Here is a 16,531-nt window from a genome sequence, read left to right as displayed (position 1 = left end):
CTGCCTCCTTGCGTCCCTTCCTGTACTTTACTTCCTTTCTTTCCTCCCGTTATCCTTTTAGCGCAAACTCCCCTCTGAAGAAGCCTGGACTCTGCATTACGCCATATTGTTGGTAAAGTGAGTAACAACTCAAGAAACAGTGACTAACAAGTACTATCAGCAATTAAATAATTAACTGCAGTCAGGGATACTTTCACTACTGTACCAAGAATATTGAACTTAATAGGTAGGAATTGTGTATGCTGTTACTTACTATTGAGGGGAGGATGAGATGTACTTAATCCAGAAGGTGTGTTTCCCTTGTGCATTAGGTATCCTTGACAAAAAAAGAATTATAGCAACTGAAGATACTTAATGAAAAAAGAAGAGAGGCAATGCTCTTGCAGAACTTGGTAGGGAGACACTAGGTGTTCAAGTAAAAGAATGTGTAGAGTAGATTGAGAGAGTTGTTCTAAGTTTTGTCTCCATTTGTGCATTAGGAATTCTCCCGATCCCACCAGTGGAGTAATCCAGGAAGACTCCATTGAAGAAGAGAGAAGCCAGGATCAGTCAGAGTGTCTCTTCTCTGTCCCTAACCCCTTTCCCCCTTTCTAGAGCAGCTGCATTCTAGGGAGTGTGTTCTAGGGAGAGGGCATTGGGACTTAGAAGCATTCTGCCTCTGTGGAGAATTAGGCACTTGACAGGGAGCATGGGAAACAAGCATGGGCAGGCCTTGACTCACATGACCAGCGTGACTGTATATTAGGAGCAATTGAGAATTTGAGAGCTGCCCTTGAAACCAAATTTGATGCCGTTGCTATAGAAATGAGACTGATGAGAACAGACAAGAGGAAGCTGAAAGAAGGGGTCAGAACCATGGAAGCAAATATTGCCGAGACAAAAAGATTACCAATGCATGGAAAGAGATGACTGACATGCTGTAAAGGGTGCATCTCCTAGAGTTCCAAGCAGAAGAGGTGGTTAAGAGAGCAAGAATAAGCAACATCTGCATCTTTATATTCATTGCCCAGGACATACTTCAACTGTGCACCTGGAGAGGTGGTAATTTACAGTGATTATTCTACAGGACATCACAAAATTGTTCATCCTGAAAAGGAATCACCACGCATGGATTCTGCCACCAGGTGCTCCTCCTGTGAGAGTAACTCTCGCATTATAGAGGCAGAGAGATTATATTGCTATGTGTCTGTGTGCATGGCCTCTACCAGTGCAAAAGACATACGTCTTTAATATTTCCAGAACACAGCAGTATAAGCACAAAGACGTGTTCCTTGAGCTTACGTGAATGTTGAGGGAGGCTTCATTCGGTTACATTGCCCTGTTTACAGTGAAACAAAGTAATGTATAAGGAGTGAGCCAAATAGTTCATGGTGGCAACGGTGTCAGATTGGATGGAAGAGAAAAATATCCAATCAGGGAATGGCTCTCGAAAGGGCAAACAAAGGAGGGAGCTAAGGGCAAAAAAAATAAAAAATAAAAAAAAAAAAGGAAACGCCCACTCATCTCATCAATGAAGGAAAGAAAGCGAGGGAGCAGTGGAGGCGCTGTGGGAGGTGGGCCTAGGGTTGAAGGAAGTGGAAAGGGGGGGGGGGGAACGGAACAGACAACTTCACAAAATTGGCCCAACAGACTGTTTTGTAAAGTCAAATAAGATTGCAGGTTAGAGAGACAACAGTAACAAAATGGTTACTTACCAGTTGAAAGTAGTTTGGAAGCCTGAAGAATTTTCAGGATCCACATGCTGTGCATTAGTCCGCCATCTAGTGGTTGAGTTTAGAATACTTTAAATCTCTTTTAAGGTCGAGCTTGGGCAGCGCGTGCACTGCTCTGCAATGCATGCTGTATTAGGAATATGGACTTGAAGCTCCGCCCATATTTTTCATTGGCTTGTGTCATTGTTCTTTGTAAATGCTGACTTCTGATTCGTTAATAGGTTTGTTAGTCCCTCCTTGGTACCGCCTTGTCTTCATTTGCCTTGAACAGTAACATTTTTCAGAAACATACCAGGCCATGGTTTCTTAAAACTAAGAGTGGAGGAGTAATCTGGGTGATTTAAGAGTGATACATGCTTCTAAAACCACATTTGACGTAGATGTGAGGACATGCTAACACTCAGCTGCAGAGGTTAGTCCTCCAAAAGAAGGTGCTAAAATCATCTCAGATTAATAAGAAAGCATACCTTTCCTCACGTTCTCGTTTTTGCTTACGAGCATGGCGATCCATCACACTGGTTTTAGTTCTAGTCTTTTTCCAAGAATAGTAAAACTTGACTAGGCTTGCAATTGATTTGTCAGGAAGCTTGGGGAAAGAAATTAATACTTTAAGCAGGACAATCTTGAGAAAGGAGGATTTCTGTAAATTTCTTTAATACTTCATGCTTTGTAGTTACACCAACTAAGGGTTACACCACGTCACAGCCTAAATTAGCACACCATGTAACAATCTCAATCTACGAATGGATAAGAATGTATTAGCATATCGAAGAAATATATACTTGTGTAATTCTGCACCCAGAAATGACAGATTTTAACAAAGGTGAACTTCATAGAAAATGAAGCTGACCCTATCCACTAAGCCTGTATATTCTCCATTTAATTTACTCACTTCAGGTTTTGAGCTCCCAAAGTAACCAGTCGAAATTCAACCTGCAAGCAAAAGTCAGAATAGCTACAACAAGCTATGCAAGATTATTTTCTTCAGTGGTGCTCATCTGAATTTAAATGTGCTCAACTTTAGTGAAGGTAAGTTTCAATTCTATTAAGAACACGCAGGGGAGGATTATGCTTTTCTTCCTTCGCTTTAATCACATTTATGCAGAGCAGTCATTTTAAAGCAATATAAAAACTACTGTTCCCAGAAACACAAGGGAAAAAACACAAGTCCATTATCCAATCAATGCAGAGTGGCCTCAACAGTCCCATCATGGCTGCCAAACTCCCTTTCTTCGCATGAATCACGCCTTAGTTTGATCATCATGCATCCTGTTTTGAACTATCATTCCCTGCAAAAGATGAACTTTGTAAGTGACCTTTCTGAACAACTAGTGTTATCAGAAAGTAATGGTAACAATAAAATCGATTAACAATTAGCTCAAGCCAACAGGAAGAGAACATAGCCACAAAGTCAGGACCAGTGTAATAACTAATTCATTAAAAAATAAAACTGATTTACTCAAAACGGGCATGGTGAGCAGCTAATCTTGATCACCGGGTGGGATAATCCTAGTCTCCATGTACTTAATAAAATTGAAACTTACCTTCACTAAAGCTAGACAAATTTTCATTCTATGTCCGGACGAGAGGCTAGAATTATACTAGTTCAAAGCTTGCTGACTACTTACTGAACCACTACCAACACCAGCTTAAAATAAAAGCTTTTCAAAGTGGAGTCCAAGGACCAGTCAGCTGCACGCATTAAGTCCTCCAGACACGCTCCAAGTCCTTGAGGCCACTGCACCACCCAATGAAAACCCCTCAAACACCTTGGTGTCTATACCAGCCTCCTGCATGACCCAACAAACCCAACGGGCTATTGCAGGTGAAGACACCACTTTGTACAGTTTTCATTACGCAATGAGGAGTGGTCTTTTACCCTTGGACGGACTTCTTCAGTAATATCATATGCCTTGAGGCATTGAACAACACAGTTTGGGTACGTCTGGAAAGCCGGTCAGGATATAATGCAGGTGTTATATTTAGTCTGCCTATTAACCGTAAAAGAAACCCTCATCTGAGGAAAACACCCTGCCCAAGAGATCAAGGGTTCTCCAATCCGAAACCAGTCTGCAGGAAACCAGACAAAGGAGCATATCCGAAAGCTCTTTTCGCAACAGAACCCTGTTCGGTTGCCAGGATAGGAAAAGGTTCAGGACCAGGTTAGCATCCCACATTGCTGAATATCGGGGTTCCGGTGGAAGGAGGAGTCTAATCTCTTTAAGCACCCAGCAAACAAAGGGATGTTCGCCCACTGGGGCAGATCTGAGTTCATTAATAGAACAATATGCCAGAGTTTCCTCGGCTAAGCTGCACACACAATTGAGCACCTGGACTACTTCTGCACCCACGGGATCCACACCCAGTCGCAAACACCAATGCATCCATCTCGTCCAGGATAACCTGTAGCGCTTAGTCGTGCTCTCTGTTCATGCCCCAGAGAAAAGGAACGCATTATGTTGCGAAAGTCCTGGGAGTGTCTAGCTTTGTCTGTACTCTGCCACACCATCAGTTGCAGGAAGCCCTCGGTCACCAACTGATGAGGGATGAAATCCGGACTCATCAGAATGTGAGGAAAGAGGTTAAAAGTCAGATTGGAGAATCCCTGGAAAGTTCCAGCAGAACTGGAAACCACACTGGAGACCTCCATGTGAGCGTTATAATGACCACCTCAGCCCACTGACATTGCAGCTATGCCGAAGCTCGCGTGATCGAGAAGGGAGGCAATGCACAGCCCTTCCCACGAATCTAATCTTGGAGGAACGCGTCCAGAGCTGCCATCAGAGGGTCCAGCCTCCAGCTGAAGAACCTGGAAGCTGGTAGTCTAGGTGGGAGGCAAACAAATCTATCAAAACCTGACACCACCTGTACACGAGCATTTGGAAGACTTGGGGGTCCAGTTTCCACAGACCCGAGTCTTGGGAGATGCAGAGTGTGCCAGTTCACCTGGTTCTGCCAGTTCACCACTTGGTTCTCCTGGCCCGGACTATACTCTGTGACGGAGACATAATTCTCCAAACAAATTCCAAAAGTTCTTCTCCAGGTCTGCCAGGATAGACCATACCACAGATACATTGTCCAACTTCAGGACACAAGACTGAATCCGGTCCTTTATCCAACACTTAACTGCGAACGAACTACCAAGGATCTCCAAACAATTTATATGTAAGCTCTGTTCTTGTGGTGACCAACTTCTCCTAGAGAAGTCCCCACAGCTGGCGCACCAGCCTGACCTGCTGGCGTCTGTCTATCACCAAGTCGAAAGTGGAACTGAAGACTGCCCTCCCGTTCCATGCTTCCATGTGGGTAAGCTACGAGTTTCTCTTCCTTTGCCACATCCTGTAGCACCGCAGGCTGGGAGTATGTTTGTTCTTTCCGCAGGTGGTGAGCTTTGAGGCGCTGGAGAGTCCGATAATGTTGAGGGCACGAGAAGATGGATAGGAAAGGAGACCACTTGACTTGCAATTGGTCTGAACAACATGTGAGGTATGGCCAGAATTCGACGAAGTTTGTGTCTGATCTTTGCCATCTTCTAAGAAGGAAGACTAAGAGGACGAAGTGATCACAAACCCCAGGATGGTTGTCCTCTGAGAGGGGGACAGAAGAGACTTCATCGTTGATTATAAACCACAGGCTGTGTAACAGGTTCACTGCTGTCTGGAAGTGCAGAGTACGTTTTCAGGGGCCCGGGCCAGGAGGATCATATCGTCCAAGCAGACAATTAGCCTTACCCCCTGTGCCCCGAGGTGCTCTAACGCCGGCTTGAGAACCTTTGTGAAGCACCAAAGCGCCAATGGCAGGCCAAACGGGAGGGAGGCGAACTCTAAGATCTGGGAATGCCAGGTGAACTGTAGAAACAGAATGGTGTGGAATGAAGACGGGGACCTCCCAGTACGCATCTTTTACATCCAGGCATATCCTCCAGTCGGACTGAAGCAAAACATCTGAGCAGGTGAATGCCTTCTATCTTAAAGTGGTGGTAAACTAGCCACTCGTTAAAGTCCCTGAGGTTGACTGCTTGTCTCGGTCCACCATCGCTCTTGTTGACAAGAGGAAGCCTGCCAAGAAAACCACTGGGGTGAGTTACTGACCTGCAGATGCCCCCTTTCTTTAGGAGGGCTACAACCTTGTCGATCAGGACCGCATTGTGCTGGGAAAAACATGTAGGCCATGGCAGAGATATCTGCTGAGGGTTCTCATAAAACTTGATGTGGAAACCTTTAACTGTAAGACCCATTCGTCTGAGGTGATCGTGATCCACGCAGGGAGGAAATGGGCAGGCATCCCCCTAACCTACTGTTGGAAAAAAGGGAGCACACTCACCGCTTCCAGAAGAGCCGCTAGTATGGCCCTTGTATCCGCAGCGTCCACGGAATCACTGGTTTCTCGTGTAGAATTCAAAATTAGGCGTGCAAGCCCACCATCTAGCAAAGGATTCCATAGCCTGCCTATGGCCACCCTGTGTCTATCCTCACCCCTTGAGTTCCACAAGCAGTGATTTAAGTTTGGCAAAGAAACGTGAAGGGAGCACAAGCGGAACAGCTGAATAGTAATGCAGAAGGCATGGTAATATTAACATCTTAGAAATGGCAACACAGCCCACTGGCATCAGGGGGACATATCCGAAATGATAATGGCCCTCATATCGAACCAAGGGTCCTATATAGATTCCTCACCAAGAGGTCAGCATCAGATGGGCAGATCCTTATAGCTAGATATTAAACGCATCACATTGCCAATGATGGGGTGCCCTAGTGAAATCAGCTCCCTTTGGCTCAGGGACTGAGCCGAGGGGGAACAAACAAGGCTTAGCCCTGTTAGCACGAAGACTAGACAACACCCACAACTCTTCTAATAGCATTATCACTCCTGGTAGCGCAGCCTCCAGGTCCCCCAAGTGTATCAGTGCATCATCCGCATACAGCGATACCACATGGGTGCTCCCTTATGTTCTAACTTTCCATTCCTCCACCTACAAACGCAACCGGCAAGGCAACAGCTCCATGGCCAGAGCAAAAAATAAAGGGCTAGTGGCCAGCCCAGTCGGGTGACCCTGTATACATCAAACATACAAAAAACGCACTGGCCAGTCTGGACTCTAGTGCTGGGGCGCCTATAGAGGGTCTAGAGCCACCTCAAGTACCTCAGCCCAACCCGCATGGCCTCATGCATTGCAAAACGGTTACCACCCTAAGGTGACGAAGGCTTTCTCAATGTCAAGTGACATCGCCACCGAACACCTGTGGTGTCCAGATCTGTCTGAAGAAGCCACAGCAATCAATGCATGCTGAGAAAGGTGCTTAGTCCTGGAATAAAACCAGACTGACCCTCATGCACGAGGGTGCTGAGTAGAGGCAGCAATCTATTTGCCAGGACATTCACCAACATTTTACAGATCAGATTCAACAAGTAGTGGCCTGTAGGAGCATATGTCCAAGCAATCCTGGTCTGGCTCGGGAAAAACTAGGAGGAGAGCCTCACAGAGTGCATCAGGGAGTTGCCCGGTGTTATATGCTGCAGTATAAACCTTCAAAAAGCTTTGGTGTCAGGATAGTTCCACAAGTGGAATAATATTCTATCGGGAGACCATCAGTACCCTGCGTTTTACTGCGTGCAATTTGAGAGATGGCCAAGCGCAATTCATCGAGCTGAAGGGGCGCATAAAGATCAGCCACCTGGGCTGAATTGAGCCTGAGCAGTGGAATCTCCTGAAGATACCCACGCAGGGTGAACCCGGGAGGACCCGGGACAGCTGCTTAAAGAGATCTATAAAAACTCACACAGGTCACATTGATGGCATCCTATGTATTAAAGAACACAAGATCATCTGTCCGCAGAGCACCTAAGGGATCGCTCTTCACTTATCAGCCATGCCAACATCCTACCTGCGCGATCGTCCTCCCTGTGTAGCCTAACAAGGTAATGACTATAATCCAGCATCTCCTATCTGCATTCAGAGTCCACAAAGGATGTGTAATAAAGAAGCAAGCTGAACAGGGGACCGCGGTTGTTCCATTTCTAAGCAACGTACATCACTTTCTTTAGCCAGAAGCCAAAACGCCACTTGTGGTAGCAATACAGTGCCCACTTAACAATGCCTTCTAAGCGTCCCACTCAGTCACTCGATCGGAAGCAGAGCAAACATTAAGCTCAATGTACTCCACCAGGCGCTCAGCTAGGCCCTCTCAGAATGGAGGGGGGGGGGCACAAAAAAAAAAGGGAGTCAATCTGTAACTGCCAGGTCGAAATTCTGGGGTGGGCAAGGTCCCATCAAGGGAGAGCAGGAGCGAACAGTGGTCGGAGATCGTGCACACAAGATATTCCATGTACAAGATTGCAGAGAAGATGGGCGAGGCAAAGAAACAGGTCAATACAGGTATGTATGCCGTGGGCAAAAAGGAGTATTTGTAATCCTCACAGTGCTGAAGACGCCACACATTGTATACTCCATGGTGGGTCAGCCAGTTTCCCATATAAGCAATCGTTCTACGACCGTCCGGCCCTGCAAGTGAGGGGGGGGGGGGGGGGGGGGGAGTTAATATCCACATTTAAGAGGCAGTTATTGGAGGGGGTTGTTGCACAGCAGGGTCAGCGTGAGTCAATCCATAAATGTTGGATGGCCCAAATCAGGGGCATAGACTGCCATCAACGCAAACGAATCAGAAAGAGAGGGACAGCCCCCTCCCCCAATGGCGACCCAAAAAGGACCCCCCCCCCCCCGACACCGTGGTTCCATAGACCTGTACTTTCCATTTCGCATGCAATTTGAGGAGTTCTGTCTTGGTCAAGTGCTTTTCCTGGAGGTACACAACCTGGACGTGCCATCGCCTGAGATGGGTGTGAACACAGTAGCGCTTCGCCGCAGGGCCCATACCTCTCAAATTTCAGGACAAAATTATATGGGGGGGGGGGGGTCATCTGCATGAGGCGTTAGGTGGAACCATGCGAAGACCAAGGGTGAAGAATAACAAGCTGGTCTATCTAACACCAGGGAGTTCCCAGTGAGAATGCCAATGCATTCACCCCAGAGATCCTCCAACCCCCTAGCAAGATAATTATCCCACCCTCTGCCATAGAGTAAAAAAGCATCCAAGCAGAGCAAAACTTGAAACAATGTACAAAAGACTATTACGGAAAGCTGGTACGTGGGTGAGAAAGAAGCAATTCGCCTGGTGGTCCAGTGTATCCACATCGGCTTGTCCGCTCACCCCAACCCCAGTCATCAATCAGCCATGTGGCGATACAGCCAGCTTACCCCCGGGAAGAAACATTTTTTTGTTGTTGTTACTATTGATGTACTTTTATGGTGTTCAATCAAAACTGAATCAAGAAAGGATTACTTACCTACAGTAGAGAGTCATAAGTCATCAGTCATGTGGGGCTTTTCTGATAGACCTTGGATGTCGTCACCGGTAGAGACCACAGTGCGGTCCAGATATGGTGCCGAACCCCCTCAACCGCCTATCTTCACGAGCCACCTGTTCCAGGGTCAGAGTGGAGTGGGGCCTGCGAGGCCTGAGTCTCTGCGGCATGAGCCAATCACCAGGATCCTGAACAGGGATAATGTCGCCCACAAGGCCCTTAGCTTGGAGCCAGGTCCAAGCGTCCTCGGGACTCGGAAATAAGTGGCTTGGATCTCCAACTGTAACATGAAGTTTGGCAGGAAACAACAAGCCATAAGAAATCCCAGAGGCACGCAGCTGACCCTTCAAGGCCATGCAGGAGGGACGTCGGTGCTGTACTTCTGCAGTATAGTATGGATAAGCAGTGACTTCAGAGTTGTCGAAAGTGCCAGGGACCCTTTGAATGAAGGAGCTGGAGGAGCAGATCCCGGTCTCTACAATTGAGTAGTCTAGCAATCACCCATCGTGGACGTGCTCCCGGCTGGGGGGCCCACACTGTAAACTATGGGCACCCTCAAATGGAAGAGAATTTCGATATTCACACAGTTAGCACCGTCTCGGACAGCCATTGCTCAAGGAAGAATTCTACATTAGGTCCCTCAGCACATTCTGGGAAGAGGTGTGGCGCCGCGGCCAGGGCGACTGACGCTGGAATCTGGGGACCACGGTTCGATCCCCGGCTCCGGCGGCAGGTCAGCCCAGCACCATGTGACTCTGGGCAATAGCTCGCTTAATCTTCCCGACGGCCCCCCAGCGCCTAGAGACCCTTACGGGTGATTGTGCGCTTTACAAATGTGGACTTTACATTACGCCAAGAACAGCCCTCCGCGTCTTCTACTCTACATTGTAGGGATACGATGTCTGCTTTCATCTCCTGTACCTAGGTCTGCAAGTCCTGCACCATGGGTCGCACACTAGTCAAGGCGGATTTAGTGTCAAACTGCTCTGCCAACTTGCAGAGATCCATGCGGTGCGGTCCGAAGTCTAGGAAGACTGAATCAATCTTAGATTCAAGTGCAGTCTTGGTATTCAATATGGCCTGCAAGATGCATTCTAAATGGGTAGAATGCCGGCCCAAAGTGGCCTCAAGCCGACGGAACAAGTGATCTCCCTCTGCCTAATCGACATCTGGGGCAGGAGGTTGTACCCCCATCAAGACGGAACTCTTGGCAGTCTTGGGCTTTACCATGGTGTAGCAGCATTGCAAGTCCCAAGAACCACACTGTTGGGTCCCCGTAATGCAGGAGGCTGGCACACCCACCCTCATAGAAAGCATTGTTGAATCTTCTCAGGGCGCCGCAAGAGTGATGTGATGCCAGCAGGCAAAAGGTACGACTCACCTAGCACCCTATAGGAGCATAGATCACCATGCAGAGGAACCCCCTTCAAAGACACAAAGTCACGGACCCACATGGCCGGATGGGATGGCCAGCTGAATACTCTTGGATGCACAAAGAGCAGTTCCAGATTGGGGTCAGTATGGTCCTTCGCACCAGGCAGCCAGCAAATCACAGGCAACAGAAGTAAATTTGCCAGTTCAACCACCTGGGGTGGCGGGGGAGCAGTAGGCATCACAAATAAAATCAATCAGCGAGTGCGTCCAAACACAGGTGAGGGAAATCCATGCAGGGTAAGGATGAAACCCTCCATGCAAGCAACGGACTGTAATCCCTTGCACCACACTGAGTATTACTAGTTGTCAGAGCCAGTACCAGCACACGGGGTTGCTGCAGAAAACGGGTGCTCTTCGCCCTCAGTGGCGGCACCAGCAGAAACCCTGCTGTGTGGGGGAGGGCCAGTGTGTGGCTCATGGCGGTACCAAGGCCTGTACCCTCCCTTCTGCGCCGACCCTGGCCTTCGCTTTTCTGGATTCAGGTTCCAGCAACAATCAGACTTCAGGTCTGGCACAGCCTGCGGGACCCCAGGAGTGGCATAGGGCCTGCAAAGTACTAATCAGCTTGCCAGTTCGGTGCTCTTCACCCTCAGTGGCGCCAGCAGAATCACAGCTCTTAGCAGGGGAGGGCTTGCGTGGAACACCGAGGGCTGGCGTGGGACACAGAGGCCAGCACTCCATTCCTCAGCAGTTCTGGACCAGCACACGCCACACGCACCAAGAGTTTCCAATTACCAGGCCCCGGGCTCCTGCGACATTGAGGCGACAATCATTTGGGGAAAACCCACAAGTCGCAGGGGGGGTCCACACAATCACCATTAGGTCTCCTGGTCAGCAAATGCTTACTATGTTGATCTGCTGGACCAAGTCAGCTTCAGGCCTCGCGGCAGCCAGAGATGTCAGACGCTCCTGAAACATGTCCAAGGAGCAGTGAAATAAGCTGGTAAGTAAGCACAGGGGTTGGGTGGTGGGCACACCTCCAAACAGCAGTGCAGTCTCTAGGCCCGATGATGACCAAGGCTCTAGCCAGGCAGAGACAGATCTCAAACAGGAACATCCATCTCAGCTGCCATCTTGGATACACCCATCAGATCAGCTATCACCTTAAACCACAGATTGTTCAAACTTTTTCAGAATCAAGACACCCAGAATCTGATCCCATGACACAGGTAGGAAGGGTTTAAGACCTATGTATCTATAAAGAAGCATATAAAGGCAGGAGTAGGAAAGATCAGGGATGACTCAGGCTTCCCTGATGATAAAAGCAGAAAAGTATCTACAGCTAAACAAAATAGGTAATTGCTTGTTGGTAGGAATTTTGCGTCTTATGGGCATACCAATCTTTGAGGGGCGCTGCATGGAGATTTGTCAATAGTAGCACCTTCTGAACATCTGCCAGATGCTCAGGTGTAGGGTCCTCCTAGAGGACCGGAAGGCACTTGCTCTCAGATTATGGTCGTAGATAGGTGTTCCAGGATTGAGCCAGCCTCGAATCGAGATAGTCAGCAAATTTTGGTCCCTGGCAATGCATCGGTTTAGTGCTGGTGTGTAAGATATTTTTATGTAGGAATTAATATCTTAAGACCAGTATTTATCCAATTTCAGAGAAAAAGCTAGAAAGCCAGAGCCAAACCAGGCACTGCTACGTTCAAATTTAAAACATTCACCCAAATGGAGATTATTAGTTGTGAAAGAGGAGTCCTTTGCAAGTAATAAGTCCACAATTAACGTTTTACTGGGAAGCATCCCATTGCAGCACCTGACACTCAGGATAGCGAAGCAGAGCAGCCCAATGCCTACTGAGGGGAGGTGGTGTGGTTCTAGTAACCCCAGCAAGCTGGTACACAACACTACCCAGTAAATCATTGTCCAGTAAGTGCCTTTGAAGGAAAGGAATATGCTACTTACCAGTATGCATCTGTTCTTGGCATGTAGGGCTGCTGACATTCATATCTGTGCATAGATCGCCGCCTAGTGTTGGGTACGGATGATTGCACATTGTTGTCCTGGAAGAGTCTTCGAAGTATCACGAGATAGGTGGCTCCTCCCTCGGACTACAGTGCACATGGGCATCCTCAGATTGTTTTTCGCCATTGTGGCAGAGATGGACAGTAAGAGATGTCCATGCAAAGAGTGAATGCTACAGCTGCGACAGGCACCGGGGAGATGGGTGGGCGATATGAATGTCAGCAGCCCTACATGCCAAGAACAGATGCATACTGGTAAGTAGCATATTCCGTTCGAGGTATGTGGGCTGCTGAATTCATATCTGTGCATAGAATGTATAGCAGTATCTCCCCTAGCGGTGGCTGCCTGTGTCAGCTGCAGGGGTCTGAAACAGAGTTTTGAGAACAGCCTGTCCTACAGCAGCTTGCTGTTTGGATTGTACATCTACACAATAGTGTTTGGTAAATATATGTATGGTTGACCATGTGGCTGCTCTACAAATTTCGTGTAAATGAATATTTCCTAGGAAAGCCATGGATGCCCCTAGTTTGCGTGTGGAATGCGCCCTAGGGGGAACTGTTAAGGTACGCTTTGCCTTTAAATATTATATCTGAATGCACTTAACGATCCATCTGGCTATACCAGACTTTGAAATAGGGTTGCCCTTGTGTTGTGGTGAGAAAGCAACAAACCACTGTTTTGTCTTTTGAAATGCCTTAGTTTTATCTATATAGTATAGCAGAGCTCTTTTAACATCTAGAGTGTGCAAGGCCCTTTCAGCTACTGTCTGTGGATTTTGAAAGAACACTGGCAGTTCTATTGTTTGATTGATATGAAAATGGGATATCACTTTTGGCATGAATTTAGGGTTTGTTCTGCGAACTACTCTATTTGCATGTACTTGGATGAATGGCTCTTGAATAGTTAGGGCTTGGAGCTCACTAACTCTTCGAAGTGAAGTTATGGCAATAAGGAAAGCCACCTTCCAAGTGAGAAATTGCAGTTCGCATGAATGTAGTGGTTCAAAAGGTGGTCCCATTAGTCTGGTTAAAACGATGTTTAGATTCCAGACTGGTGAAGGTGGGTGTTCTGGGGGAATTACGCGTTGGAGTCCCTCCATAAATGCTTTAATTGCTGGTACTCTAAACAGTGAAAGGTGTTGCCCGTTTGAGATATGCTGCTAATGCAGCTAAATGTATCCGTATGGATGAGTAGGCTAAATTGCAACGTTGTAGGTGCAAGAGATAGCAAATGATGTTTTGTGTAGAAGCATCTAATGAGTTTATGTCGTCGTTACTGCAGTAAATGACGAAACGTTTCCACTTAGCTGCATAACATGCTCTGGTAGTGGGTCTTCTTGCCTCTTTGATAATATTCATGCAGTCTGGAGGCAAGTTGAGGTATCCAAACTCTAGGTTTTCAGGAGCCAGATCGCTAGGTTGAGCTGTTGCGGGTCTGGGTGTTGGGTTTTGCCATGGCTCTGAGTTAGAAGACTGGGTGTGAGTCGCAGTCTTTGATGAGGCACCACTGACAGTTCTAGGAACGTTGTGTACCAGGGTTGCCTCGCCCATGTGGGAGCAACTAGGATTAGCGTTAGCGAGTGTTGGCGCATTTTGCGTGCTACTAGCGGTATTAGTGGAGCTGGGGGAAGAGCGTACGCAAATTTGCCTGACCAGTTCATCCATATCGCATTGCCTTGCGACTGTGGATGTGGGAACCTGGCGGCAAAGTACTGGCATTTTGCGTTTTCGCTTGTGGCAAACAGATCTATCTCTGGTTGTCCCCACTGCTGGAAGAATGGTTGGAGCACATTGTGGTGAATCTCCCATTCGTGCATCTGTTGACTGTGCCTGCTGAGCAGGTCGGCTATTTGATTGTCCTTGCCTGGGAGATGTTCTGCCATGAGAAACATGTTCCTCTGAATGGCCCATTTCCACACACTCTGAGCTAGATGTGATAGCTGTGGAGAGTGTGTTCCTCCCTGTTTTTGAATGTAATACATAGCCGTCATGTTGTCCGTCTGGATCAACACGGTTTTGTTGCATAAGTGTTTCTTGAACGCTTTTAGGGCTAGGAAGACCGCCGTCAACTCCAGTAGGTTGATGTGCAACTTTTTCTGTTGCGTAGTCCATATTCCCTGGACTGTGTAATGCAGGACATGGGCTCCCCCCAGCCTAGCAGTGATGCGTCCGCTGTTATCACTATTTGTGGGACAGGCTCCTGGAACAGTCGCCCTTTGCAAAGGTTTTGTGGATTCCACCAATGCAGAGTTGTATGTTCGACTGGTCACCAACACTAGGTCCTTTAATTGTCCCTGAGCCTGGTTCCACTGCCTTGCTAGGCACTCCTGTAGCGGACGCATGTGTAGTCTGGCATGAGGGACTATGAAAATGCATGAGGCCATCATGCCTATTAGTTGCATAAACACTCTGGCTGGCAATGAGTGTTGTGGTTTGAATCTTTGGATTAACGCTTGCATTCCGTTGATCCGTGCTGAGTTTGGATATGCTTTTGCTGCTAGTGTATCTACTGTTGCTCCCAGGTACTGCTGTACATGGGAGGGTTGTAGGTGTGACTTTGGGTAGTTCAGCGAGAAACCTAAATTGTGCAGGAGATGAATGGTTTTTGACATGTGGCTGGCACATTGCTTGGCCGATGGCGCTGTAGTGTGTTTATCTAGGTACCTGAATCAATATTTCTATTCTTTGCCCTTGTCCGGTTATAAATCAGTAATATCCCTACAACGGCATAGAAACCCTTTTCATAATTCAGTCATAGCGCATGTTGTCACATTAAGCAAGCCTACTCCTCCAGCGCCCTAGAAAGCACACAGAGTTCTTAAACAAATCCAAGCCTCCAGCAACCTGGGAAATCCCCGCTGCTTTGTTTTGATTTCGTCCGAGAACTCCTGTAAAGCACTGTAAGAACGACCAGTTCTTAGTGACATCTTTATTGACGTCTTCTGTCCAGCCTTACGTCAAACCCAGCACCTTTCAGGTATAAATATACCAACGTTGCCTTAAGCAAACACACGGTGGTGATGAATCTGGAGCAGCTACTACTTGCCCGAGAGCCCAGCTGATGCGAGAGCCCACGGACGCTGCCCCTCCCTTTTGACGCGCTGAGAAAGACGCTGTCTTTTCTCTTGCCGAGAAATCCAGCCTCCGGCGTTTCCAGCTTACCCTTGCGGGTGACTGGGATACCGAGTCCTGAGAAAGAGATACCAGCCCTCCTGCCTTCTAATACCCAGGTACTGAACTGACTAAACCCTTACAGAGAATTCTTGAGTCAGATTCTTGGCAAAACAAACTTAACTTAAACTGCTACTTACTTACTCCTTCCCACGTATTAGGCTTAGGTCAGGTACACCGGGGTAGGTGTAGTTAGAAGCACCAGTTGAGTACGATTAGTCAATGTATATATGTATGTATCTATTTTATCCATTTTAAAGTATCATATGGCTAAGAAACCATATCCATGCTTTTACAGTATTATTTCATACTCCTGCTTTTACTGTATGCACTTTACTTAACTATAAGTATTGCAATTGTAGCAATTCATTTCTCTTGTATGAGGAAAGAGACTGCTCAATAAATAACACCTTTTATTGAAAACGCCCGTCTCTTTTTCTCTGCAATCTGGTGAAACTAAGTACGCACTTATTGACTGAGTGAAATAGCTGTCTTTTGTTTTCACACGACTCTAGAGATGCACTCTTATTCAGGGAGAGCAAAGTTGTCATGTTTTATTGTGGTCAGAAACTAAATCCCTTCTTGTCTATCCAGGGAGGTTAAACTCCTCCTCGCTTACTCGAGAAAGTTTCTAGTGAACTCTGAGCTAGCTGGCAAAAAACGTAAGTCTAATATAGTCAGTAGAGACCTAGTTAACCTCAGTCCTACGTCTACACTACTGAAGATATTATTCCAATGCGCAGAGCCTATTGGGACTATAGGAACTACACTACAGCGCTTGTATTAGCCAATCGTCCAGATATGGGTATACATGAATGTTGTTGTCTCCTGAGATGCGCCGCCACTGTCGCTAGGCATTTTGTGAACACCCGTGGAGCTGTTGTG

General features: G+C 47.3%; 1 protein-coding gene across 3 annotated transcripts in view; it reads right to left on the bottom strand.

Annotated features, from left to right (window-relative positions):
- The window catches only part of RCOR1 (REST corepressor 1), a 523,596-nt gene that overhangs the window by 325,219 nt on the left and 181,846 nt on the right, over nt 1–16,531 (bottom strand). For all 3 annotated transcript variants that reach the window (XM_078660219.1, XM_078660217.1, XM_078660218.1), the window contains one exon: nt 2,180–2,298. In XM_078660219.1, the coding sequence (XP_078516345.1) occupies nt 2,180–2,298 (119 nt within the window). The remainder of the gene's footprint in view (nt 1–2,179; nt 2,299–16,531) is intronic.

This window comes from Lissotriton helveticus, chromosome 9 (genome assembly GCF_964261635.1).
Source record: "Lissotriton helveticus chromosome 9, aLisHel1.1, whole genome shotgun sequence".
In the NCBI taxonomy this organism is placed as follows: domain Eukaryota; kingdom Metazoa; phylum Chordata; class Amphibia; order Caudata; family Salamandridae; genus Lissotriton; species Lissotriton helveticus.
This window is presented reverse-complemented; position numbering and strand designations above follow the sequence as displayed.